General features: G+C 37.2%; 1 protein-coding gene across 2 annotated transcripts in view; it reads right to left on the bottom strand.

Moving 5' to 3' along the window:
• Positions 1-1001: 1001 nt before the first annotated feature.
• The window catches only part of CEP83 (centrosomal protein 83), a 134871-nt gene continuing 109359 nt past the window's right edge, over positions 1002-26513 (bottom strand). For both annotated transcript variants that reach the window (XM_040234404.1, XM_040234405.1), the window contains 5 exons: positions 24733-24890; positions 21828-21957; positions 4801-4904; positions 2637-2826; positions 1002-1680 (listed from right to left, as the gene is read on the bottom strand). In XM_040234404.1, the coding sequence (XP_040090338.1) occupies positions 1576-1680; positions 2637-2826; positions 4801-4904; positions 21828-21957; positions 24733-24890 (687 nt within the window). In that variant the 3' untranslated portion in view covers positions 1002-1575. The remainder of the gene's footprint in view (positions 1681-2636; positions 2827-4800; positions 4905-21827; positions 21958-24732; positions 24891-26513) is intronic.

The following is a 26513-nucleotide window of genomic DNA, read 5'->3' as shown; positions in this document are numbered from 1 at the left end:
CAATCCTCCAGTGAAAAGCACTATCTAGATCACATTTTGGATCACATTAGCCAAACGCAGTACATGGCCAAATTAGATGTGTGCTGAAGACAATCAGTCACTGGGTCTATATTAAACAGCAACCAGAGAAACAAATGGCAAACAATTTCTATTTTCAAGTTTCTTTGCATATTTTTTTGGTGCAAGACCATTTATAAACTTTTCTTTTTTCTAACACTAGTGTCTACAGCAGCATTTAAAAACTAATTCTGTTACTTTTTTCTGTATTAGGGATTTAAAGTCTATTTCTTATTGTATACCTGATTGAAGCAGTTCTTGGAGATGAATGTTTTAAATGTCTATATCCAAAAATAAACATTTTGATGTAAATATGGACTGTTTTTGTCTTTTTCTTCCTTCAAATTTTCTAGTAATAGATTTTTTCATTCTAAGTAGCTCCAGAGAAATTATTTTTCAAGAACAAAGTGTCACTGTATATGCTTTGTAAATTAGCAGCTATATTATATAGTAAGTAAATGATGTTTAAAGAATTTAAAAGAATTCAAATTCTTCTAAATGATGTTAAGGCTATGCAATCTTACTCCTGGCCACCACTGTCATCTTGGAATTTTGAATGTGATGACATCTAGATAATGAACATTCCACTTAGTCCAGCAGACTTTAGCTTTGCCTTGTTGACATGAAGTTATTCCAGCAGAATGCCTTTAAAAGATGTTACATAAAAAAGCAAATGATGGCATACTTAGGGACACAGAGAAATAAAACATTTATAACAATTTGGTTAGATCCAAAACAGTAGGAGGCAAAGTTAAATACCAACATTATTTCTAAAGGGACCCCACTGGGTTCAAATTTTACAATAAATGGCCCTTGTTTTGTTATACAGCCACAGGATTTAATTACTTGTACTTTGTTATTTTCTACTAATTCTAACTCAATGAAGCCAAAATTAGTGAGATCTTCTACACTGTATGGTTAAAACAAAATTAAACACAAAACAATATAACTAGAAAAATATTTATTAAGCTTTTAATAAATTATGTGCACACAGCTTTTAGAAAAGGTAGTGTTGTGTAATATATATAGATATCTTAAGTTTTAAGATTGTCATCTTTTTTCAAGAACTAGAGGTTTGTAACTTTTACACATAGTAAACCAGAAAACGTTTCTGACCATGTGATTGCTAAGCACCTCAAAGAAGAGGGAATGCAACATAGTCCTATTTAGGCAAAATGCCACCCCCCTGAAAAAACTCAACAAAATAAAATTGATAATTGAAAAACGTGATTCCTATTTAGTTCTTTTTTATTTGTTCATTTATTTTACATTCTCCAAGGGTTGTCAATAATATTCTAAATATCTCTGAAGCTGTCTTAGGGCTTCACTTATCATTACTATAACCTTAAAATCCTGACATTCATGCAACACAGCATGTAGCTAGTACCTTTTCTTGAGGCACATTCAAGTGTTTTGGCAAACAGTAATAAAGTATCTGAAATGCCACATACATTAAAACTTCAAGCTTTACTGAGTCACTGATTTCATCCCTTTGGATCTGCCTTTTCTCCAAGCAAATCATTCCCCAGGAGATCCAAGTTCCTCTAGTTGTTTCCTTTGTGTTGTTTCAAGTTCTTCTAGTCTTTTGCGAAGTAAAGAGAGTTCCCTTTGATGCTGTTCCTCCTTAAAAGCACAGAAAAAGCATTGCAAGAAAGGCTGTTAGAAAAACTGGTGGAAAAATAACCGTTAGGCAGTGGCCTCAGTGCCTCTTTTATTCAGGTCTGCAACATGTGGCAAGAAAAGGATGACCATTTTAGCAGTCTAAGAACACCAGCATGGTCTAGACTACCAACTAGTCCTCCCTTTTCTCCTGCCTCAGGCTGTAGCCTTCAGCCAATACCCAAAGTCTGTTCTTCTCTAGGTTTAAAGTTCACCACAGAATATATTAGATAATAGTAATGCAGGGCCCAGGTGTACTTATGTGGCAACTTTCTAACAAGAAAACTTTAACAGAAGTTTATTATATAAACAAAGCACTTCATCAGAAGTACAATTCAGGGACTTACAACATTAAAAATCTTCCTTGCTTACAACATTACAAAATGTCATTGCTTATTAACAGTTCATCTTCTGAAAGTCATCTGATCAATTTGGTTCCCTCAACATCTCAGGGATTTGATAAAGTAAAACTCATTCAAGTTTTGGAAACAGACACATCTAGGTATGAAACTCAGCTCTCAGTTATGACCTTGAGCAAGTCACTTCACCTCTCTGACTCAGCTTCCTCATCTGCAAACTGGGAATACTAATATCTCCCCTCAAAGCATTTTTCATTAGGATTAAATAAAATATTGTTCGGAAAGCACATAGTACAGTACCTGTGCATAAATGCTGGTAATAATCAGAATTGTATGAGTGACCTACAAACTCAACAGTCTACTCAAAGACTTTATCAGTTTCTTCCTTTCAGTTGCCCAGTAGGAGACTTTACTCCTAGCAGCATCATTGAAGGATAGATTCAAATCCACTATGCCTCTCAGCAATTTTTCTGGTAAAGATTTAGGTTTTTAACTATTTAAACACATAAAACTTACAGAAGTATCTATCTAACTTTTTTCTCCTAAAATAAATGCCCATACCTGCATGTGAGGAGGAAAGGACAGTTCTATGCCTGGAATCACAGTTGATGACTGAAGACTAACAGGATTGATGGATGCTGATGGAGGTATATTAGGAACCAAAATTAAACTTCGAAATTCATTGTGTCTTCTCTGTATATCCTTTAGTCTTTTTTGAAGCCTTGTATACTCTTCAAATGGAACATTTTGTCTTAAAAAGGAAAAGCATTTCTGTTGCTTAATACAGTTATATTCTGTTGAAGAACAGTATGAGTCACAGAACATAATTGGGAGGGAAGGATTTTTAAGATTTACCGATATATAATACATAAAATTGGAGAAGGAAATGGCAATACATAAAATGCGGTTTACCTAGAAAGATAAACAGAAACATGACATGGCATCTTAGTTATGTGTGTTATTGTTGGCCCTGTAGGCTGTCAACTTAAAGTTTTATTTGACAATTAGTCAGAGATTAAAAACATTTTGATATTTTTACTTTAATTCTACTCCCCCAACCCATGAATCTTGAAACTAAAAGGATTCCTCAAAAAAGAAAAAAAGAAAAAAAAAAAGGTGCCTTATTTTACTTCAGGAATCAAACAGAAATAGAGAAAATACCAGGTTGAATATTATGAATTTTGTAGGTGAAATATGGTCTGCTGCTGCTAAGTCACTTCAGTAGTGTCTGACTCTGTGCGACCCCATAGACGGCAGCCCACCAGGCTCCCCCATCCCTGGGATTCTCCAGGCAAGAACACTGGAGTGGGTTGCCATTTCCTTCTCCAATGCATGAAAGTGAAAAGTGAAACTGAAGTCGCTCAGTCGTGTCCGACTCTTAGTGACCCTATGGACTGCAGCCTACCAGGCTCCTCCATCCATGGGATTTTCCAGGCAAGAGTACTGGAGTAGGTTCCAACTGCCTTCTCTGAAATATGGTCAAACATAGCTAATTAATTTTGTCCTATTTTTAAATGTACCTAATGACAAAGGTCAAACTACCCAACTTAAGGGAAAATGACGTGGATTAAAAAAAACTTTTCAGGCCTTCACAGTTCACCACCTTTTTAGACATTAATTTCCTAATAATCACAAGTAATCAAATATAGTTTCAAAACCATTTAAAGTTCTAGGTGATCTGTGCCATAGCTGCCCACTCTTGAATTGATAACACTTCCTCCACAACCATTAATTTTGAAATAATAAGTTGAATTTTGTTTTAGAATGAATGTGGTGGCTTCTCACTTTGGAACAGAGAGTATTTGTAAAATTGGCATATATTCCACAGTCTGGAAACCTACTGGATGTTCTAAAAAAAAAAAAAAAACACACACACACACAACTGTTCACATTTTAGTACTAATTATACCCAAGACGACCAGTGCACATTGTAAAGCATCACTGCTTGATATACAGGCAACTTCCATTACAGAAAAGTCTGATACTGTCTAAATGCTGAAAGTGAAGTCGCTCAGTTGTGTCCAACTCTTTGCGACCCCATGGACTGTAGCCCAGCAGGCTCCTCCATCCATGGGATTCTCCGGGCAAGAATACTGGAGTCGGGTGCCATTTCCTTCTCCACAATGCTGAAGACCACCACTAATTAGGTGAATTTGAAAAGATTTTATTAACTTAAATCACATGGGTCATACAATGCCACTACTACTAAATTAAAATGGTAAATCTCTGCTCAAAACTGCTAATGATGCAGATTATTAGTTGTGCTTGGATATAAATAAAAACCAGAAACTACTGCCCAATAATATTTTCCATACCAAAACAGTAAAAAACTGAGCCTTGACTCAAAGTTGTCAATTTGAGACAACTTGTTGTCAATTTGACAACTCAAAGTTGTCAAAGTGGCCACAATTTCGAACTTGTAATCACTAAACAGTCTTGTCTCAGCAGCAAAGATTTACACCACTCCTGGCTACCAAAGCCAGGGACTGACCTTTCCATCAGTCCCAACCATACAAAACAGAAAAGCATATGTTAAAGACCTTTTGGTTTGAAGAAACATTCAATCAGAAAAAAAATAGCAAAGATAATGAATGAGGAGTCTAATGAAGTTTTAGGATTGTTTTCAATTTATATTTTAAAAGCAACCCAAGTACATTATACTCAGAAACAAAGTTCTATAACATCAAAATACCACATGGGGCATATATACAAACAAACATATTACCTATTTAACACCTGATTTTCTGTTTCCAATTCTTCTCTCTTTGCCTCTAAGATTTCTACCTTTTCCTGCAGTCTCTTTAATTTGTTTTCATGAAGAGATTTTCTCTAAAAAAAGAGAGAAACAATTAATACGAACAAATATGGTAATATATACTCTCCTATTTGAACAAAGCTATATAGTGAATATTTTACTCGACCAAAAAATTTTTACTTAGAGATAAGTATTTTCAGTGAATAATCAGAGCAAAGATCACTGGATACAATGCTTATTGAAAATCGCAAAGATAATAATGCACAGATCTAGCTCATACCCTTAAAGTAACAAACAGAACTATTATAAATGCCAAACCAGAAAATTAGCATCAATAAGGAAACTGTGCAAATAAAAATTCTAAGAAGGGAAGAAGTCAAATTTTACTAATGAGTTTGCCTGTCACCTGATAATCATGAGCTCTTCATTCTCCCAGAAGATATTGTGGGTTTAAAATAACTATAAATTTAAAATTAAAAGCAAGTTTGCAATTGATAAATCACACCAAAGTAGTAAATTAAAGGATTAGACAGCTAAGACTGATTATGGATGCATCTCAGTTTGAAAGCATGCCTTTCTAAACGGAAAAATTTTCTAATAACATGGAAAAATCTATGTATAATGCAAAACAAGTAAATGAAAAAGGTAATACCTTTTTAATTTTATAAACAGTTTGCCCTTAAAAAAAAAAAACAAAACAGAAAAACACCTATAAATGTTGACACTCATTTAGTAGCTATAGACCTTTTAGGTTTTTGGTTTCTAACTCTTTACTAAAGGATAACAGGCTTACTGAAGAATGAGTAGAATATAAATGTACAGCAGAATGTAAACCCACAAAGCAAACACTGGTGTCATCTCACAGGTCAAGAGCACTGCCATACCAAAAGGGCCCCTACCCTTCCCTCCTTTCAATCTCTACTCTACCTGTCCTCTGAAAACATAACCAACTAGTCTACTTCTAAAGCTGCAGTTTAGTTTTGCCTGTTTTTGAACTTCATGCAAACAGAATCATAGTGCACATTCTTTTACAGATGGCTTTTTTCTTTTACTCAATACTGGGAGATTTATTCATGGTGTTGCTTACAGGCAGAGTTCACTCTGCCTACCCTGGCACTAAACCCACGTTTCTGTCCTTTATTAGCGCAAGTATATATTTATGTATTGACAGGTGATTCGGGACTCTATTCACCCACACACATCAAAGAAATCACAGTGTATATACTTCCATCTCTCGATTTTTTGTTGTTCAACATTTCATCTCTATGATTAAGTTATGTTTATTGCACAGTTCTCTATTGTTATCCCATTATCCATTTTACAAATACCTCATATTTTATCCATTCTCCTCTTGATAACAATTTGAATTGTTTCTACTTTGAAGCTGCTACGAATAAAGTTTTTATGAACACTGCTGAATATGCTTTTGGTAGACATATGTCCTCATTTCTCTTTGAGTACATATTCAGGAATGAGTCATACAGAATATATATGTTTTAACTTTAGTAAACTGGCAGTTTTCTAAAGTGGTTCTAACAAATTATTAATCACATCTTGTGTGCATGCATAGCTGTGTCTGACTGTGTGACCCCATGGACTGTAGCCCACCGGGCTCCCCTATCCATGGGATTTTCCAGACAAAAATACTGCAGTGGATTGCCATGCCATTCTCCAGGGGGATCTCCCTGACCCAGGGATTGAACCCAGGTCTCCTGCATTGTAGGTGGGTTCTTTACCGTCTGAGCCACCAGGGAAGCCCAGTCATCACCTGCCCACCAGCAATATATGAGAGCTCTAACTGCTCTGCATCCTTACCAACACTTGGTATGGTCAGTCTTTTAAAATTTTAGCTCCTCTGGTCAGTCTTTTAAAATTTTAGCTCCTCTGGTGGAATAGAATAATATGTCACTGTACCTTTAATTTGCATTTTCCTGTTGTCTAATGAGGGTGAGTATCTTTTTATGCATACTGGCCATCTGGATATCCTTTTTTAATGAAATGTTTGTCCTAGTCTTTTCCCTGTTTAAGAAAATATTTTGAGTACTCTGTTTATTTGCAGGAATTCTTTACATATTCAGAATATGAATACTTTGTCAGATATATGTGTGGCAGATTGACCTCCCCGTGTGTGGTAATATTTTTTCTCTTAAGAGTGTCATTTTATTTAAAAAAAAAAAAGTGGCACTTTAATGTCTTTATCAATTATATCTCTTAGGATTAGTTCTTTTTTTAATGTCCTGTTTCAGAAATCTTTACTTATCCCAAGATCTTTAAGATTTTCGCCTCAAGCTTCTTTCTAGCAGTTTTATTTTTTTTACCCTCACATTTGGGTCTGTGGTTCATTTTTATCTAATTAGGTTGGGTTAAGGGTAACCAATTGACCTTTAAGTCCTCCAGCTTTGTTGTTCTTCAAGATTGCCTTGGTTGTTCTGGTCCTTTGTACTTTCATATGAATTTTAGAATCTACTTTCCAGTTTCCACAAGGAAAACTACTGAAATTTTGATTAGAATTGCATTTAATTGGTAGGTCAGTTTGGGAAGAACTGATATCTTAATAATATTGAGTTTTTCAAGTCAACTATGGTATAGTTTCCTTTAGCTAGGTCTTTAGTTTTTCTCAACAATATTTGTAGTTTTCAGTGTAGTCTTGCATATCTTTCATTAGATTTGTTCCTAAGTATTTTGTATTTCTTATGCTAATGTAAATGGATTTAAATATTTTATTTTGTTTGTTGTCTATGTAAAGAACTGAACATCACAGAAATGCAAGTAAAAACCACAATGAGATATCACAACTGTTAGAATGGATATTCTCAGACAAGAAACAAGTGCTGGTGAAATGTGGAAAAAAGGGAACCCTCTTGCACTATTGGTAGGACTGTGCAGCCACTATGGAAAATAGTGGGCTTCCCAGTGGCTCAGTGGTAAAGAATCTGTTTGCCAATGCAGCAAGCACAGGAGACCCGAGTTTGATCCCTGGGTTGAAAGATTCCTGGAGTAAGAAATGGCAAACCGTTCCAGTATTCTTGCCTGGAAAATTCCATGGACAGAGGAGCCTGGTGGGCTATCTAGTGCATGGGGTTACAAAGAGTCTGACACAACTTAGCAACTAAGCACACACACATGGAAAATAGTATGGAGATTCCTCGAAAAATTAAAAGTAGAACTACCAGTAATTCCATTTCTGGATATTTATCTGAGAAAAACAAAAATACTGACTTGAAAAGGCATATGCACCCCACGTTCACTGAAGCATTACTTACACTAGCCAAGACATGGAAGCAAGTGTCCATCAATGGATAAATGGGTAAAGAAAATGTGGTACACACATATTAGAATATGGTTCAGCCATTATAAAGAAAATCTTGCCATTTGCAACAACATGGATGGACCTTGAGGACATTTTGCCAAGTATAATAAAGTAGACTGAGAAAAACTACCATGTAATCTCACTTATATGTATAATCTTTAAAATAAAATAAGCTCAAAGATATAGTGAACAGATGGGCAGTTGCCAAGGCAGGGGTTGAGGGATGGGTGAAGTAGATCAAAAGGTACAAACTTTCAGTTAAAAAATAAATAAGTCCTATGGATGTAATGTACAGCATGGTGATTATAGTTAATAACACAGAATTGTAGATTTGAAAGTTGCTAAGAGATTTATCTTAAAAGTTCTCATCACAAGAAAAACAATTCTGTAGCTATGTATGGTGATGGGTGTTAACTATTAGCTAGAGTTATTGTGGTAATAATTTTATTATACAAGTATCAAATTTTCTCTATGGAAGGTTTTAAATTAAGGATTCCATTTCCCTTATAGATACAGGACTATTTAGATTTCCTAATTTTTGTATTAGTTTTATTGAGATGTTCAAGGAAGTTGTTCACCTAAATTGCAATATTAATATAGTTATTTTTATAATAGTTTTAATATCTGTAAGATGTATAGTGATATCCCGCTTTTCATCAGGATTGAACTGGGTCTCCTGCACTGCAGGCAGATTCTTTACCGTCTGAGCTACCAGGGCCCATTATATTGTCCATTCGTGTTTATTTACTTATCTACCTATGAGGAGTCTGGGGAGAATCAATTTTATCACCATCTTTTCAGATTGATCAGCCTTGGCAAGTTAAATTATCTCTATTGTATATTTTCTCTTCATTGATTTCTGCTAAATCTACCCACAGAGTTCATAATTCAGTTAATTCAGTGTTTTTTAGTTCTCAATTTGCCATTAAAAAAAATGTCTTCTGGTTTTCTGGTCCAATTCTCAAGCACTTATTCTGGAGCATACACAACATGGTACTTTTAAAGTCTATGTCTGATAACCCCATTACTTGGATCCCCTGTGGGGGGGTTTGCTTACATTGGTTGTTACTTCTCTTGATTTTCAGTGTTATTTCCTCATGCAGCTATTTTTAAACCATTATTAAGAGAAATTTGTTAGAACTGATGAACCCGTACTGATACATTATTATTAACTGCGGTCCACAGTTTTCACTGTCATCCTTTGTGTTGTTCAGTTCTGTGGTTCCATCACATGCATAATGTCATGTATCCACTACTGTGTGTTAGCTGTTCAGCCATGTCCACTCCTGTAGCATCACATACAAATAGTTTCACTGCCATAAAAATTCCCTGTGCTCTACCTGTTTATCCCTACTCCCTAACCTCACAGTCTGGCAACCACTGATATTTTTTCTGTCTCCATAGTTTTGCCTTTTCTAGAATGTCATGTATTTGAAATCACATAGCAAACAGTCTTTTCAGACCAGCTCTTTTCATTTAGTAATATGCATTTAAGGTTCCTCCATATCTCTGCATGGCCTAATAGCTCATTTCCATTTTATCACTGAATAATATTCTCTTGTGTGGATATAGCAAAGTTTTTTTTAACCATGCACCTACTTAAGGACGTATTTCTTGCTTCCAACTTTTGGCAATAATGAACAAAGCTGCTATAAATGTTTGTGCATAGTGCTGTGCATGTGCGTGTGTGTGTGAGAACATAAGTCTTCAACTCGTTTGAATAAATACTTAGGAGTGTGACTGCTGGACTGTATGGCCAGACTATTTCCGCTTTGTAAGAAACTGCCAAAGTATCTTCCAAAATGGCTGTATAGTTTTACAATCCCACCAGTAAAAAAGTTCCTATTGTTCCATATCCTTACCAGCAGTTGATACTGTCAGTGTTTTGGATTTTAGTCATTCCAATAAATGTGCAGTGATGTCTATGTTTATTTTTTATTTAGGGATAGATATTATAATTTAAAAACTAAGGAAGTAACTTGAAGCCTACAATGTTAGTTTCCCTTAGAAAAGATTTATACTTGTTTCTGGCAGGTAGCTAGGAACACTAACAAATAGGAGTTAATTTAATCTAGTTATAAGGACAGATTATCTGAAGTTGTGCTTCAATACCTGCAAGGACCAAGCTATTTTCAGTTCACTCTTAGTCCAAGGGCATATTCCTTCACAATGTCAACCCAAAGCACTAGTGGACTCAGACCTGAGACCTTCTCTCTAGCAGATTCTGAACTCTGATTTTTGTTCCCCTATGAGGTTGTCAAAAGCTCTGCTTCACTTCTCAGCTCTCTCTTCTAGAACTGGCAGTCTCCTCTAAGGGAAAAGCAGCCAAATGCTGTGCTCACCTCTCTAGGTTTCTCTCTCTCCAGGACCTTGGCCTTTTTAATTCTTCACTGCCCTTCATGGGGATATTTTTAAAAATATTTTGTCTGCTTCTTCTAGTTCTCATGTGGAGAGCTGATCCACATATTTCCTAGTCTGTTATTATCAAAAGCATATGCTCCTTTTAGGTATTTTAGTTCAAGTATCAGCAGACATTTTAAAGATGGAAATGCTTAATACTTCATTATTATATGATTATATAAAACTTTAATCTTAAAATCTAGTTATATTTCTCCATTTTTACTGCTCATTTAAACTGTAGCAATTTTTCACTTTCACCAAATCTTAACCAATTATGTATATTTATATACACACACATATACAGAATACCCACTTAACTGGGCCCTATTTTAATCATAGGAATACAAACTGTAGGGATTTCTGAGGGAACTCCAATCAATAAGGACAAAAAACATGAGAAAAGGCTTTTTAGAAAGGATAAGAATTGAATAAGAAGAATCTGTAATTCTATAAGAATGTGGATTCCCCTGAAGTTTCTCCTGCAGTGGACTGATGGGTAAAAACATTGTTTTGAAAAGATTAATATGGCATCAATGTAAAAGATGGACCCTGAAGTTTGCCTCTTAAGAGGCAAATCTGGAGATAAGCTTCTTGAAGATAGGAGTCATGACACTGTTATCCTCATGACTGTAAAAACAGCCATTTACTGAGCACTCTTCTTTGCCAGGAACTGAGCTGGAATGTTATAAAAGAGCTGCATGGTTGGTTGACTAGTAGACTCAACGAATGCCTTAGACTCTACCGTTATCTTAATTTCCTCACAGATCCCTCATTATCTTGACTCAAGTCTCCGTCTTCAAACTCATCTGGAGAAACTGACCTTAGTTAAATACGACTCTACTGACTGCACAGTTGGACCTATAGCAACTGAAATATAGCTGGCATGTACACATGCACACACACATACACAAAATTATGCTGACTAGTCTCAAATTAACTGGCACTAGCTTCAAATGGGGCTTCCCAGGTGGCTCAGTGGTAAAGAATCCATCTGCCAAGCAGGAGACATGGGTTCAATCCCTGAGTCAGGACAATCCCCTGGAGAAGAAAATAGCAACCTACTCCACTACTTTTGGCTGTGGAAATCCGAAGGACAGAGGAGTCTGGCAGGCTATAGTCCATGGGGTCCCAGAGAGTCAGACATGACATAGTGACTAAACAAGTCAAATGGGCCCCAGAGGGTACCTGGGATTTCTATTAATTCCCTTAATCCAATCACTCTCCCAAACTCGTATTCTTTCACAACTTCTGGTCCCTCCTCAAATCTGTTAGACCTCCACTCTTCACAGTCTGAGCTGGTGACCCAGATTCTTTTTCACATTGAGAAAATAGCAGCAATCGGTAGAGAATTTCCACACATTCCCATTACATCCATCAATTTATCAAGAATTTACAACTAAATATTTTGTCGGTCTTTCCAGTTACAACAGAGACACTGTGTCCCAATCCCTTCCCCCTCTGAACTGAATCTAATGCCCTTCTGCCTACTAAAACACATCGTCCCTTCATTTGCCGTCTTTCTCCCACATTATCAGTTTTCCCCCTGCAACTGAATCATCCTATAACTTCTTCTTAAAAGAAGCCTTTGCTCCCACCCCAGCTCTCTGTTCTTCACAACAAAAGTCCTTGGACAAACTATGTTCTACTTCAATCAGACCTGCATACCTACTATTCCACAGGAACAACTTGGGACAAAGCCACCAACAACGATCACAGGTTGTTGTTCAGTCGCTCAATTGTGGCCGACTCTTTGTGACCCCATGGACTGCAGTACGCCAGGCTTCCCTGTCCTTCATCATCTCCTGGAGCTTGTTCAAACTCACGTCCCATTGAATCAGTGATGCCATCCAACCATCTCATCCTCTGTCGTCCCTTTCTCCTCCTGTCTTCTATCTTTTCCAGCATCAGGTGACCAAAGTATTGGTGATTCAGCTTCAGCATCAGTCCTTCCAATGAATATTCAGGGTTGATTTCCTTAAGGATGGACTGGTTTGATCTCCTTGCTGTCCAAGGAACTCTCAGAAGTCTTCTCCAACACCACAGTTCAAAAACATCAATTCTTGGGCGTTCAGCCTTCTTTATGGTCCAACTCTCATATCCATACATGACTACTGGAAAAACCATAGCTTTGACAAGATGGACTTTTGCTGGCAAAGTAATAATGTCTCTGCTTTTTAATATGCTGTCTAGGTTTGTCATAGCTTGTCTTCCAAGGGGCAAGCGTCTTTTAATTTCATGGCTGCAGTCACCATCTGCAGTGATTTTGGAGCCCAAGAAAATAAAAGTCTGTCACTATTACCATTGTTTCCCCATCTATTTGTCATGAAGTGATGGGACCAGATGCCATGATCTTAGTTTTTTGAATGGTGAGTTTTAAGCCAGTTTTTTCACTCTCTTCTTTCACCTTCATCAAGAGGCTCTTTAGTTCCTCTTTGCTTTCTGCCATAAGGGTGGTGTCATCTGCATATCTGAGGTTATTGATATTTCTCCCAGCAATCTTGATTTCAGCTTGAACTTTATCCAGCCCAGCATTTTGCATGAGGTACTCTGCATAGAAGTTAAATAAACAGGGTGATAAAATACAGCTGTGATGCTCTCCTTTCCCGATTTTGAGCCAGTCTGTCGTTCCATATTCAGTTCTAACTGTTGCTTCTGAACTTGCATACAGTTTTCTCAGGAGGCAGGTCAGATGGTCTGGTATTCTGATCTCTTGAAGAATTTTCCAGTTTGTTGCGATCCACACAGTCAAAAGCTTTAGTGTAGTCAATGAACCAGAAATAGATGTTTTCTGGAAGTCCCTTGGTTTTTCAATGATCCAACAGATGTTGGCACTTTGATCTCTGGTTCCTCTGCCTTTTCTAAATCCAGCTTGAACATCTGGAAGTTCTTGGTTCATGTACTGTTGAAACCTAGCTTCAGGGATTTTGAGAATGACCGTGCTAGCGTGCGAGATGCGTACAATTGTGCAGTAGTTTGAACATTTTTTGGCAATGCCCTTCTTTGGAATTGGAATGAGACCTTTTCCAGTTCTGCAGCCACTGTTGAGATTTCCAAATTTGCTGGCATACTGAGTGCAGCACTTTCACAGCATCATCTTTTAGGATCTGAAATAGCTCAGCTGGAATTCCATTACCTCTACTAGCTTTGGGCTTCCCTGGTGGCTCAAACAGTAAAGAATCTGCCTGCAATGCAGGAGACCTGAGTTCGGTCCTTGGGTTGGTAAGAATCTGCCTGTAATGTAGGAGACACAAGTTCGATCCCTGGGTTGGGAAGATTCCCTGGAGAAGCAAATGGCAACTCACTCCAGTATCCTTGCCTGGAAAAATCTCATGGACAGAGGAGCCTGGTGGGCTGAAGTCACAAAGAGTTGGGCACAACTGAGCGACTAACACACTTATACTTACTTATTCTTGCCTAGAGAATGCCCATGGATAGAGAAGCCTGGTGGGCTACAGTCCACGGGGGTCACAAAGAGTTGGACATGACTGAGCGACTAAGCACACCGCTAGCTTTGTTTGTAGTAATGTTTCCTATGACCCACTTGACTTTACACTCCAGGATATATGGTTCTAGGTGACAGATCACACCATCATGATTATCCAGATTATTAAGATCTTTTTTGTATAGTTCTTTGGTGTATTCTTGCCAACTCTTCTTAATATCTTCTGCTTCTGTTAGGTTCATACCATTTCTGTCCTTTACTGTGCCCATCTTTGCATGAAATGTTCCCTTGGTGTCTCTCATTTTCTTAAAGAGATTTCTAGTCCTTCCCATTATATTGTTTTCCTCTAGTTTTCTTCTTAATACTCACATAGCCAAAGAAAATCTGTCTTCATCTTACTATTTTATCATCTTACCATTGTGAAATAAAGTTCACATTATGGGAAGACAAGAAAAATTTAAACATAAAAATTCTTCTCTGCCTTTGGCCTCATCTCCTCTCACTGTGTATCTGTCATTATGCATTGACCAAATCTCCCCCATCAGCAGGAATACCTGCTCAACCATAAATGGCAACATTCTCCTAGCATCAGTAAGACAACTCCTTGAAAGATAACATTCCCTCTTGATCTTGTAAAGGGTCACACGACCCATATAACAATGGTGCTTAATTCTGGATTGTGTAAACTGTCAATAACATGTCATTTAATGTACAGCTCTCTGTCTCAAAAAAAAAAACTTAAATAAACTGCATCTTGACTTCTAATGGGGGAAACAGCTCTCAGAGCTTTCTGAGATGCTCTTCGGTTATAATCCTCAAATTTGTCTTGAATAATATTTTACAATTCTTTCTTATATTGACTGATTAATTTTTCATTGACACTAAAGAGCCTCTTGATGAAAGTGAAAGAGGAGAGTGAAAAAGTTGGCTTATAACTCAACATTTATAACTCAAAACTAAGATCATGGCATCTGGTCCCATCGCTTCATGGCAAATAGATGGAGAAACAGTGGCAACAGTGACAGACTTTATTTTGGGGGGCTCCAAAACCACTGCAGATGGTGACTGCAGCCATGAAATTAAAAGATGCTTGCTCTTTGGAAGAAAAGCTATGACAAACCTAGACAGCCTATTAAAAAGCAGACATTACTTTACTGACAAAGGTCCATCTTGTCAAAGTTATGGTTTTTCCAGTAGTCATGTATGGATGTGTGAGTTGGACTATGAAGAAAGCTGAGCACCGAAGAATTGATGCTTTCAAACTGTGGTGTTGGAGAAGACTCTTTAGAGTCCTTTGGACTGTAAGGAGATTCAACTAGTCAATCCTAAAGAATATTCACTGGAAGGACTGATACTGAAGCTGAAGCACCAATACTTTGGTCACCTGATGCGAAGAACTGACTCACTGGAAAAGACCCTGATGCTGGGAAAGAGTGAAGGCGGGAGAAGGGGACGACAGAGGATGAGATGATTGGATGGCATCACCGATGCGATGGACATGAATTTGAGGAGGCTCCGGGAGCTGGTGACAGAGAAGCCTAGTGTGCTGCAGTCCACGGGGCTGCAAAGAGTCAGACACGACTGAGCGACTGATCTGATCTGATGAATGTCATTTGACACGGCTAATTATTCTTGAAGCATTTTTCTTCACTTGGCATCCAATACTTTACTGGTTATTTTCCTATCATACCAGCCACTCTGCCTTAACTTCCCAACTTCTAAAGTTTGGAATTCCTCAAAACTCAATCCTCAAACTTGTTCTTTTCTGTCTTCCTTCACTTTCTAGGTGACCTCATTTAGTCCCATTGCTTTCAATACTATTTACACATTGGTGAGCTTCAAATCTTTTTCTCCAGCCCAGTCCTATTCCCTGAAGTCCTGATTCATGTAATCACCAGATTACTTAATGTCTCTACTTGGAAGTCTAGTGGGCACCTCAAAGAGTTAATGTGTCCAAAGCGGGCATCTCTGTTTTATCCCTGAATCTGTCCTATCCAAGGTCTTTCCCATGTCAGTAAACAGCAATTCTACTTTAACCAGGTACTCAAGCCCAACATCTCAGTCACCTTTGATATATCTCCTTAATACTCTACAGCCACTGTAAGCTCCACCTTTAAAAATGTATCCAGAATCCTACCATCAGTCTACTACTAGTTCTCTACAGCTCTCATCTGGAATACGGAAAAGTGGTCTTCCTGAGTCCTCTTTGCCCTGCTTACACAACAGGCAGAAATTCTCTTAAAATATAATTCAGATTATGTCATGTCTCAATTCAAAACTCTCTAGTGTGTTCCTATTATTCAGATAAAATGCAAAAAGAAAAAGCCCCAATATCACGTAGCCTCCTCCTACTTCTCTCCATTCCAGCTAATCAGGTCTCTCTTCTTGTATTCCTTCAACATACCAAGTCAACTCCTGCCTCCACCTTTTACTTTCTATTCCCTCTGGAACATTCTTTCCCTACAAACAAAAGATGGCCTCTCCCTTCTTTCCTCCAGGTCTCTGCACAATGTTACTTTATCAGAGCCTTCCCTGATCACCTATATAAAACATCACCCTCTATCTCTACTGGTTTTCCTCTTACCGCACATCTTCACCTGATATGTATTTGTTTCTTTACCCCATGTTTCCCATCCACTATCATATAAGCTCCTTAGTACAGTCTTTATTTGTATATCGCTGCAAATAAAACAATACGTAGCATATAGCAGGTTCTCAATAAATTTGTTAAGTAAACTGACTAAATGAATACAGAGAAACTGTGTAGAGAAGAGTCTGAGCTCAGATGTTAGCAATAGGAATAAAAAGAAATGAGGTGGGCACAATGCGAGATATATTATAAAGGAAGAGTTCACAGGCTCTAGTGACTGTACTGGGTACAAGAGTGTCTCCATAATATATTTACTCAGAATGTGACTGTGATATAAAAAGAAACATATCTGGTCTTTTAAACTCACTGAATTTCTTGAGTGACAGAAGCATCTTTTGCTATTCATAATCAGCCCTTTTCAATTGTATCTGAGTTAATACTAATGAGTTAACTTAGGATGCAATCCCTAGACAGTCTTAAAATAGGACTAGTCACTAGAAAAAACAAGTGGTGAGAAGGTAGGAACTTTCAGCCCTCCTCCCACCTCCCATTCTCAGCTTCTGGGAGGCGGGGTACTGAGACCAACAGCTATCAAAACACTTTAACAACGATACCTGGAAAGCCTCCAGCACAGTGAGTACACTGATTTGCTAGGAGGGTGGCACATCCCACCCCTTCCATACCTTGCCCTATACATCTCTCCTATTTGGCTATTCCTGAGTCGTATCATAATAAACCAGTAAATACGAATAAAGTGTTTTCATAGAAACTGGGCAGGGGTTTTACAGGGACCCTGATTAATAGCTCTCGGTCAGCAGTGGAGAGGGCTGTGAACCCGGCATCTGGCATGCAGGCAGCCTTATGAGACGGGACCCTTCAATCTGCGGGAGCTGATGCGGTGTCAGAATTTAACTGAACAGTCAGACGCCCGGTTGGTATACAGAAAATTAGGTAATTGGTTCTTGGTCCTGGAAAATACTCCAAAGTGTTATTTTAAAAAAAGGGTAGAGTTAAGATGAGAGTAGGCCCTGAATCCAATATTGACTTGTGTTCTTATAAAAAAGGGAGAAATCTGGACACACAGTCAGATGTGCAGAGAGACCACCATGTGAAGACAGAGGCCCCATCCACCAGCAGCTGGGAGAGAGGCATGGAGCAGACCCTTACCCCAGAGCCCCTAGAGGGAGCATGGCCCTATGGACACCTTGGTTTTGGACTTCTAACATTGAGAACTATAACATTATACATTTCTGTTGCTTTACGCCACATAATTTGTAATAACTAGTTATAACCACCTTGCTTTACGCCACCTAATTTGTAGTAATTTGTTAAGGCAACCCTAGGAAACTAATACAGGGATTGACTAGATTTGGGAAAAGGGAGCCCTCAGGATGAATCACAGGTTTGAAGCATAAGTGATTAAAAGAATGGTGCTCCACTCAAAGAAATCAAAGTCCAGAGGGGAAAGTGGCTGTAAGAAATGGTTTTAATTTTGATTTTAGTCTGATACAATCACAGGATAATCAAATGGATGCCTTAGTATTATAAACATTGCAACACAAAAAAGAGTAAAAGACAAATCAAAAGATATTGATGCAAGAATCAAAGCTAAAATTTTCCTTTTACCACACTCTAGCCAAATTCAATGAACTTTTTTCAACAATCATGAGCATTTGTCTTTGATATCTTTCTTTCCTGTGGCTGATATAACAACATACTAGAACTTCTACCTCTATGACCATCTGACCATTCCTCTACTAAATCAGCTACTTTCTCAGTCAACTTAGTTCATAGTCCTTTTATTTTTCAGCCATTCCCCAAATTTGAAGGATCTAACTATACATCTCTAATCTGAACTACTGATCTTCATGCTTTATGTTCCATTATTTCTGGTTACCTACACAATATCTTCACTTGAGAGTCCAGGACTTGTCTACATGGATGCACTGTTATCAGTTTATATTGGACATGTGTTTAGTCAAATACATCTTCTCTTTGTACTCAACTGACACATGCTCTTTATTTCATTATGACAACTCCTCTTATATACCCTCATAGCTAAAATACTTCCTATTTTCCTTTTTCTTATTTAGCACTGTAATAGTCTGTAATTTTTTTTTTCTTTTGGAATACTTTTAGGAGTCATCTTTCACCTTCATTCTATACTGCAAGCCCAAATTCCAGACCTCTTACATCATTTTAAGATTATTGTAATAGCTTTCTAACTAGTCTGTCTTCAAGCTTTCTCCTCTCTAAGAGAGTGGTTCTCAAATTTTAGTGTCCATACAGACCACATGGAAGTGATTAATAGATTCTTTAGGTATTGGATGTTATTTTATTTCTCCAATTACATTATATGGTCAAAAAGGACAGGAATCAATCATGGCTTCTATGTTCTGCTCAGTGTATAACATAATGCCAGGCCACAAAACATATTCAACAGGTATTTTACAACTTTAAGACTACGGTTCATTTCTTTTTCTAAACCATTCATAACCTCTAACCAACAATTATTTCAAAGACATATACCTTAGAATAAAAATCACAAGTTATTTCAAGTGCCTCAGAAGGAAAAGCACAAATCATTGTCCTCCTACCAAGAGATTGCTCTTCATACTCACACTTAAAAGAATATGTGAGGAAAACATACACAGAAGTCATCAGTTACAGAAGGGCATTCCAACTCAAGACGCTTGGTCAAGCTTTTCCAAACAAATCAACAAAATATCATTACACATTGTCGTTACATCTTTGTGTAATGTCACTTACCAGAAAGGACATAAGCTTTGTGGTTAAAGAGGTTGGAGTTGTAAACGAACACAGTCAGATGGCAGTGAGCCATCTCACCTAGCCTGTAGGAAAAAGATCAAGCTGCTACTCCCCAGTTATAAGAACCTCTCACAGGAAAGTAACTCTAAAGGATTATGATTTCTGCTCTAGAGTTAATACGTATTTGACCTGTTTTAAATCTTACCACGTAAGAAAGTTGTGACTTGTGTCATCTAAAGAAATTTTAAAAGTCTGCTGCAATTTTACGAATCCTCTTTATGCTATCTTATAAGCCAAAATTTTCATATAGAAACATTAATTTGAATGGGAAAAGGGTCTGAGTTAAAGAAGTTAATTTTATAGTGACTGTTTTGCCACAAGAAATAAGACTCATGTGCATTATGGCTGCAATGAAGAGCAGAGCAGTAGAGTATCTGGAATCAAAGAAAGGGGGAAATGAAAAGAGTAACAATGCAGAAAAAAACACAGAATTAAGAATAGAAAGATGTAGGTTTCAGTCATGGCATTCCTAACTAGTCAAGTGATCTTGGCTACCTGCCACTTCAGCTTCCTAATCTGCAAAACTCTATCTGAATACTGAGATCTTCCAGCCCTAAAATTACACACACTTACATACTTCTGACTGTATTTCCATGCCACACGTATTGTCTGTTTTTTCACTTTAATTGAGGTACAGTCATAAGCCTACAGGGTAGTATTTCACATGATGGGACAGCTCTGGGTCATAATTATTTACTGAATTAACAACTTTTTACAACTTAAAATCACAATCCACAGATTACATTTTTTAAAGTAAAATAGGTATTTACTATATTCATATGCATCATTTGGCAGTTATTTCAGTAGGAAAAACATTCATCCTAGGTCAATACTGATCAAAGGTTATTTTGCAAGTTTCTTATAATACCACCTTCTCCTCTCTTTCAGGTATACCTATGATTACCTGATAATCTCTCTCACCACTGGATGTCACTTTTGCGCCAAAGGAAGTCAACCCAACCTAACCTCAATAATTAGAATCTGATCTCTAAGATACTTACCTCTAAAGCCTCAACATAAAAGTTTTTCTGTGAAAGATAAAATCAGCCCTTGTAATTTCTAATGATTTCCAGCTAAAATCTGGCTTCAGATGCTTTTAGGCTTCAAACAATACTCGGAGGCATAAGTAGGATTTCTGAGATCATCCCAAGCCGTGAAATAGCTTCACTAAAACCCCATCAATACCCATACACTGCTCAGTACTTATATGGACAGAAGGAAAGAGAAAGAGAAATGACAGACTCGGGAAAAACAATGAAGCAACGTAAGTATATTTGAGTATAAAACACTGGTATTCCTATAAAATTAAGTGCTGTTTTATAATCTCACTGTTACACTACTTTTAGCATACAAAAAAGAGAAACGCAATATTCATAAACCAAGAAAGTGGGGAAGTAACAATGTTTAGGCTTCTCATGTTGTCACTCCAACTATCAGGACAAATTTGGCAGTTATGTCTAATAACATAAAGAAGTCACTAGGAACCGCGTCCTTTATTTCCACATTCAGAATATGTAAATGATTAACAGTTCTCTTAAGCAAATATGAACAACTACACTTACCAATAAACATACACACATTAAGATACCAGTCTGTATATGTCTTGAAGTATCTTCCTCTCACTTTAGACCTTCTCACTTTCTCATACCAATGCCAGTACTGAGGGAACTTATGAAGACATAACAACTCATTTATGGGACTTTTTCTTTTTTAACTACGTTCCCCTTCACCCAACATACATGTGCCAATCTTGCTGAAAATAACTGCTGAGCTGCTGCCATAGGAAGCCAGGGTTACTAATGGGGCTACGCTGCATTCCTTGGGTCTGCTGGTGTAAAAACCACTGACTTAGATGAATCACCTGGTTACATTACTTCCATGATGCCCTGGACTAAATTTTTAGGTTCTGGAGAAAATATGCCTGCAAAGATGAAGTTTTAAAAAGATCATGAGTGTGAGAACTATCACAGGTGTTTCAGAAGCCAGGGGAGTCCTAGTTCCTTCTGCTGGGGTAAGGAGATACTTGCTCCTATCTTCCTGAGTTGGAAACAAAAAAGCACTGGAACCACAAAAACAATATTACAAGAACTGGTTAAGCACAGCTGAAACAGACCTAATCACACTGTAAGTGAAGAATGAGTTAAATGAGCCTTGTATGGGCTGGTCTAGAAACTATCAATGAAAACTACCATCTCTGTGGAAAAACGTTATGTGGGTTCTGAAAAACTGACTGGTACACATATTTTGAAATAAACCTGTTGAGTAGTTTGCATGTTCCCAATTTATCTTTGCAAAGTTGACAGCAAAATGTCATGTTTAAATATCAAACTTAACATACCACTAAAGTCTGTTTTAATTATGTATTATATTCTCCTAAAATAGTTATGTTTTTACTCTACAGAAATAATTTAATAAGAACCACTTGCCTTTTTTTGGGCAATTGCAGCTCGCTGCAATTTCTCTTTAGCTTGATTATACTTTTCTTCTCTGTCAGTGATACGTTCATGAAGCTTATGCTTCTCTTCCAACCATTGTATTTGCTTCTCTTCCAATGCCCTGTCAGAGAATGTATGCAAAACCTATTAACCCTTAGAATTAAATAGATATTACCACAAGTATAATCAAACTCACTACCTCCTTCTTCACCACCTCCTTCCTTATCCAACACAGGCATTCTTGCATGACCACGTATTTCCTATGAGCCAGCCACTGTGCTTACTAAAAGAGTGCATGTACTACATCATTATTCTTCATAAAAATCTGTTTTTTAAATGAAGGATAATTGCTTTACAGAATTTTGTTGTTTTCTGTCGAACCTAAACATGACTCAGCCATAGGTATACATATATCCCCTCCCTTTTGAACCTCCCTCCCATCTCCCTCCCCATCCCACCTCTCTAGGTTGATAGAGCCCCTGTTTGAGTTTCCTGAGCCATACAGAAAATTCCTGTTGGCTATCTATTTTACATATGGTAATGTAAGTTTCCATGTTACTCTTTCCATACATCTGACCCTCTCCTCCCCTCTCTCCATGTCCATAAGTCTGTTCTCTATGTCTGTAAATAAGTTCTTCAATACCATTTTTCTAGATTCCATATATATGCGTTCAGTTCAGTCGCTCAGCTGTGTCCAACTCTTTGTGACCCCATGAACTGCAGCACGACAGGCCTCCCTGTCCATCAGCAACTCCCAGAGTCCACCCAAACCCATGTACACTGAGTCGGTGATACCATCCAACCATCTCATCCTCTGTCATCCCCTTCTCCTCCTGCCCTCAATCTTTCCCAGCATCAGGGTCTTTTCAAATGAGTCAGCAGTTCGCATCAGGTGGCCAAAGTATTGGAGTTTCAGTTTCAACATCAGTCCTTCCAATGAACACCTAGGACTGATCTTTAGGATGGACTGGTTGGATCTCCTTGCAGTCCAAGGGACCCTCAAGAGTCTTCTCCAACACCACAGTTCAAAAGCATCAATTCTTCGGCACTCAGCCTTCTTCACAGTCCAACTCTGACATCCATACATGACCACTGGAAAAACCATAGCCTTGACTAGTGGACCTCTGTTGGCAAAGTAATGTCTCTGTTTTTAATATGCTGTCTAGTTTGGTCATAACTTTCCTTCCAAGGAGTAAGCATCTTTTAATTTCATGGCTGCAGTCACCATCTGCAGTGATTCTGAAGCCCAGAAAAATAAAGTCAGCCACTGTTTCCACTGTTTCCCCATCTATTTGTCATGAAGTGATGGGACTGGATGCCATGATCTTAGTTTTCTGAATGTTGAGTTTTAAGCCAACTTCTTCACTCTCCTTTTTCACTTTCATCAAGAGGGCCTTTAGTTCTTCTTCACTTTGATACCACCAAGCTATTAAAAACTGAGCCCAGTAAAGATGGCAATCAGCCTTGTTACCAAGTCTTAATGTGATATGTTTTCTAGCTAGAGTAAATTTCATCTACATGCTATTTTATAATAACATCATAACAACTTACATCTTTAAAGCTTTTCTGTATGCTTTATGATTTTTTTGTATCCTCACTATAGGCAGTACAAATGAGATATACAAACCCTGAGGAGTCAAGACTGCATGACTAAGGTCATACAGATTTTAAGTGTCTTTGCTGGGACCAAAATCACATCTATGGACCCCTAGTCCAGCTATTTCCTGCTGTGTAATCCTATAAATGGGCTTCCCTGGTGGCTCAGTAGTAGAGAATCCACCTGCCAATGCAGGAGAAGAGGGTTTGACTGCTGGGTTGGGAAGATCCCCTGGAGAAGGAAATGGCAACCCACTCCAGTAGTCTTGCCTGGGAAATCCTGTGGAAAGAGGAGCCTGGCAGGCTATAATTCATGGGGTTGCAAAGAGGTGGACACAGCTTAGCAACTAAACAACAATCCTGTGAATAACATTTAGAAATCAATGATAAGTTGGTTAAATTTGCTAGCTATCCTGTTATTAGAATTCTTAAGCACATTTGAAATCAAACACTTAAAGATTTAAAGGATTCCACAAACACTTAAAGGATTCCAAGATATAAATTTCTATTTTTCTTTTTGCAAAATGTAAGCAAAATAATTTGGACTCTGTGATATGTCACAACACATTATGGACAATTATCTTGCTTACTTTTCTTGAAATTCAACCACATATATGAAGCCATGGACAAGCCTTAAAAAATGAAAAACTAAAAATAAGAAAAAAAATTTTATGTGGCAATTTTATTTTTCAGAAGAAAAAATGTGAAAAGAATAATGTTTTATAGATTCAAAAACTTATAATGACATGTTATAATAACAAAGCAAATACAAAATAGTAGTTTTCTACCATATATAAACAGAATTTTCCAGGGAAATCTTGATCACCACAATCATCTCCCTACAGTTTACTGACTGTCTATTACTAAGAGATTCCAAGATCAAAAAATATAAACAAATAAATGAGCTTTTCAAAGAGAAAACCCCAAAGATTCTAATTCTAGGAAGTAAATTGTACACATCAAAAATTTTGTTTCTGACTTCTGGCATTCTGAAGAATTTATATACTTGAAGTACTAAGAAATATATTGATTTACTCAATGAATAAAGAAGTGTTTCTTTTTGAAGGTTTTCAGAATACCGTGGTCAGGCAGAATTTTAAGAGGTCTTCTTTTTTAAAAAAACCAATCTCAGAGTTCTAAAAGCTCATCTCTAGAAAGAGAAAATACATTACCTAAAACCACTGTACATGTCAATGGGGTATTTTAACTAATTATCAAAATACATTCAACACTGGAATCATCATTAAAAGAATACAGCATAAAGAAGAAACAATTTGTACATAAAAAAAGCAAACTCTACTTTTCAACTTCTAGTTGTGCTTTTTCAGCTTGGCTTCTTAAATTTCGGCATTCCTGTTTTAACCTCTCCACCATTTCCTTCAGTATTTGGTTTGAATTCAGCAACTCATTTTCTGACTGTGCCAGTGAGGTCACTTGGATCTGCAAACCACTGATTTGCTTAAAAGAGAAGAACAGAAACATAAGCAAACGCAACAGAATATGAGAGACATAGAAGACACTAAGCATCTTCCCTCACAAATGTCCCACCCAACTGACGTGCCCTTGGGGATACCCTGGAACAAAATAATAAAAAGCAGCAGCATTAGGATCACTTCTTAATATAACCAGAGACTATAAAGAACCTTATTCCTCCATCTGCAACTGAGTCCTCTCTCCTCTTGCCCAAATAAGTAGGCCAGAAGAGGTACTAGAAACGGGGAGAAGGGTCCTTAGAAACACAGCAGCAATGTGAGCAAAGAGAATCCAAATATGAGTCTCCTAGCCTCCGAGGAAAGAACAGATTTTAAAAGGTGAGCTGGGAAAGCTGCTAAGGAAACCGTCTCATACTCCCACAAACCTTTTGATTAGCACTCCATCAGGGGGTTCTGCTTTCTGAACAGTCAGAAATCATAAATACAGAAAGGCTCACTCTCACATTGTTTCTGAGTAGTTTTCAAGCATTCTATACATCCAGTGTTGGACAGAAGAAAGATAATTTGAGAAATCTAATGAATGGTAGGGATTCCTTTGCCTCTAGAACCATTTATCAAACAGTGAAATGTCACTCAGGCTTCTCTATCCCAGTTTACCTTTATCTGGGAGTACTTCTCATGAAAAGTAGTTGATTATCTAGTTACAAATTAACAGGCTAGGAGATTCACATCACTGCTCTTAAGTTCTATCCAAATAACACATTTGGGACATATTTATACCTACTTCTGGAAAAGCCATTTTACCAATTAATAAACAAGTTCTCATTTTTCTTTCACTTTCTTCTACCTCTAAAAGCCATTCTCTGAGAGAAGTTAGGAGGCAGAGAGTTTAAGTGATTTCAGATCAAAAGAATCCATTATAAGACTCAAGAGTCAAAAGAAACCAGATTCTTTATGCAATAAAGAAGAAATAATTCCATTACTTTCTGATGGTAGCAAAGCCACCTACAGAATTATGTAGGTACAAAAAGCAATCATCAGAAAAATAAAGTAAAAAGGTTATGTCTCAGATTTCTATTTTAGAATGAATTTCTCCAGAAGAACTATTCAGTATTTTTAACTGCAGTTGTAAATATTAAATCTGTACTATAGATGGCTGAACAAGTAACCTTCGAAGAGCTTAATACTTTTCCATATCTTCAGGATGACAGAAAGCTCAATGCCAATGAAACTAGATAACTCCTGAGTATTAAACATTATGCCCTCCTACTTCAGACTCAGAAACCATAACTATATATGCAAAGCATAAATCCTAAAAATGGAATTTTCACTCCTCATAATATGTTTTGCCCATATAAATCTTTCCTGAACCCAAACAACTTTAATTAAAATATGAATTTCCTTCCATGAATACAACTCTTTATATTTCACAGGGATGTAATAAAAACATAGCTCATGGAATAAGAAATGCAAAGTTACAAGTCAATCACCCAAGTAACTCACAACAGGGATGATCTTTCTAATTCATTTTTTTAATTCATAATATCAAAATATTGTCCTTTAAAATATAATTTTAAAAAACTGATCTTGGGACTTCTCTGGTGGTCCTGTGGTTAATAATATGACTGTCAATGCAGGGCACAAGGGT

The sequence above is a fragment of the Oryx dammah genome, unplaced genomic scaffold (assembly GCF_014754425.2).
Source record: "Oryx dammah isolate SB20612 unplaced genomic scaffold, SCBI_Odam_1.1 HiC_scaffold_29, whole genome shotgun sequence".
NCBI classification, from domain to species: domain Eukaryota; kingdom Metazoa; phylum Chordata; class Mammalia; order Artiodactyla; family Bovidae; genus Oryx; species Oryx dammah.
This window is presented reverse-complemented; position numbering and strand designations above follow the sequence as displayed.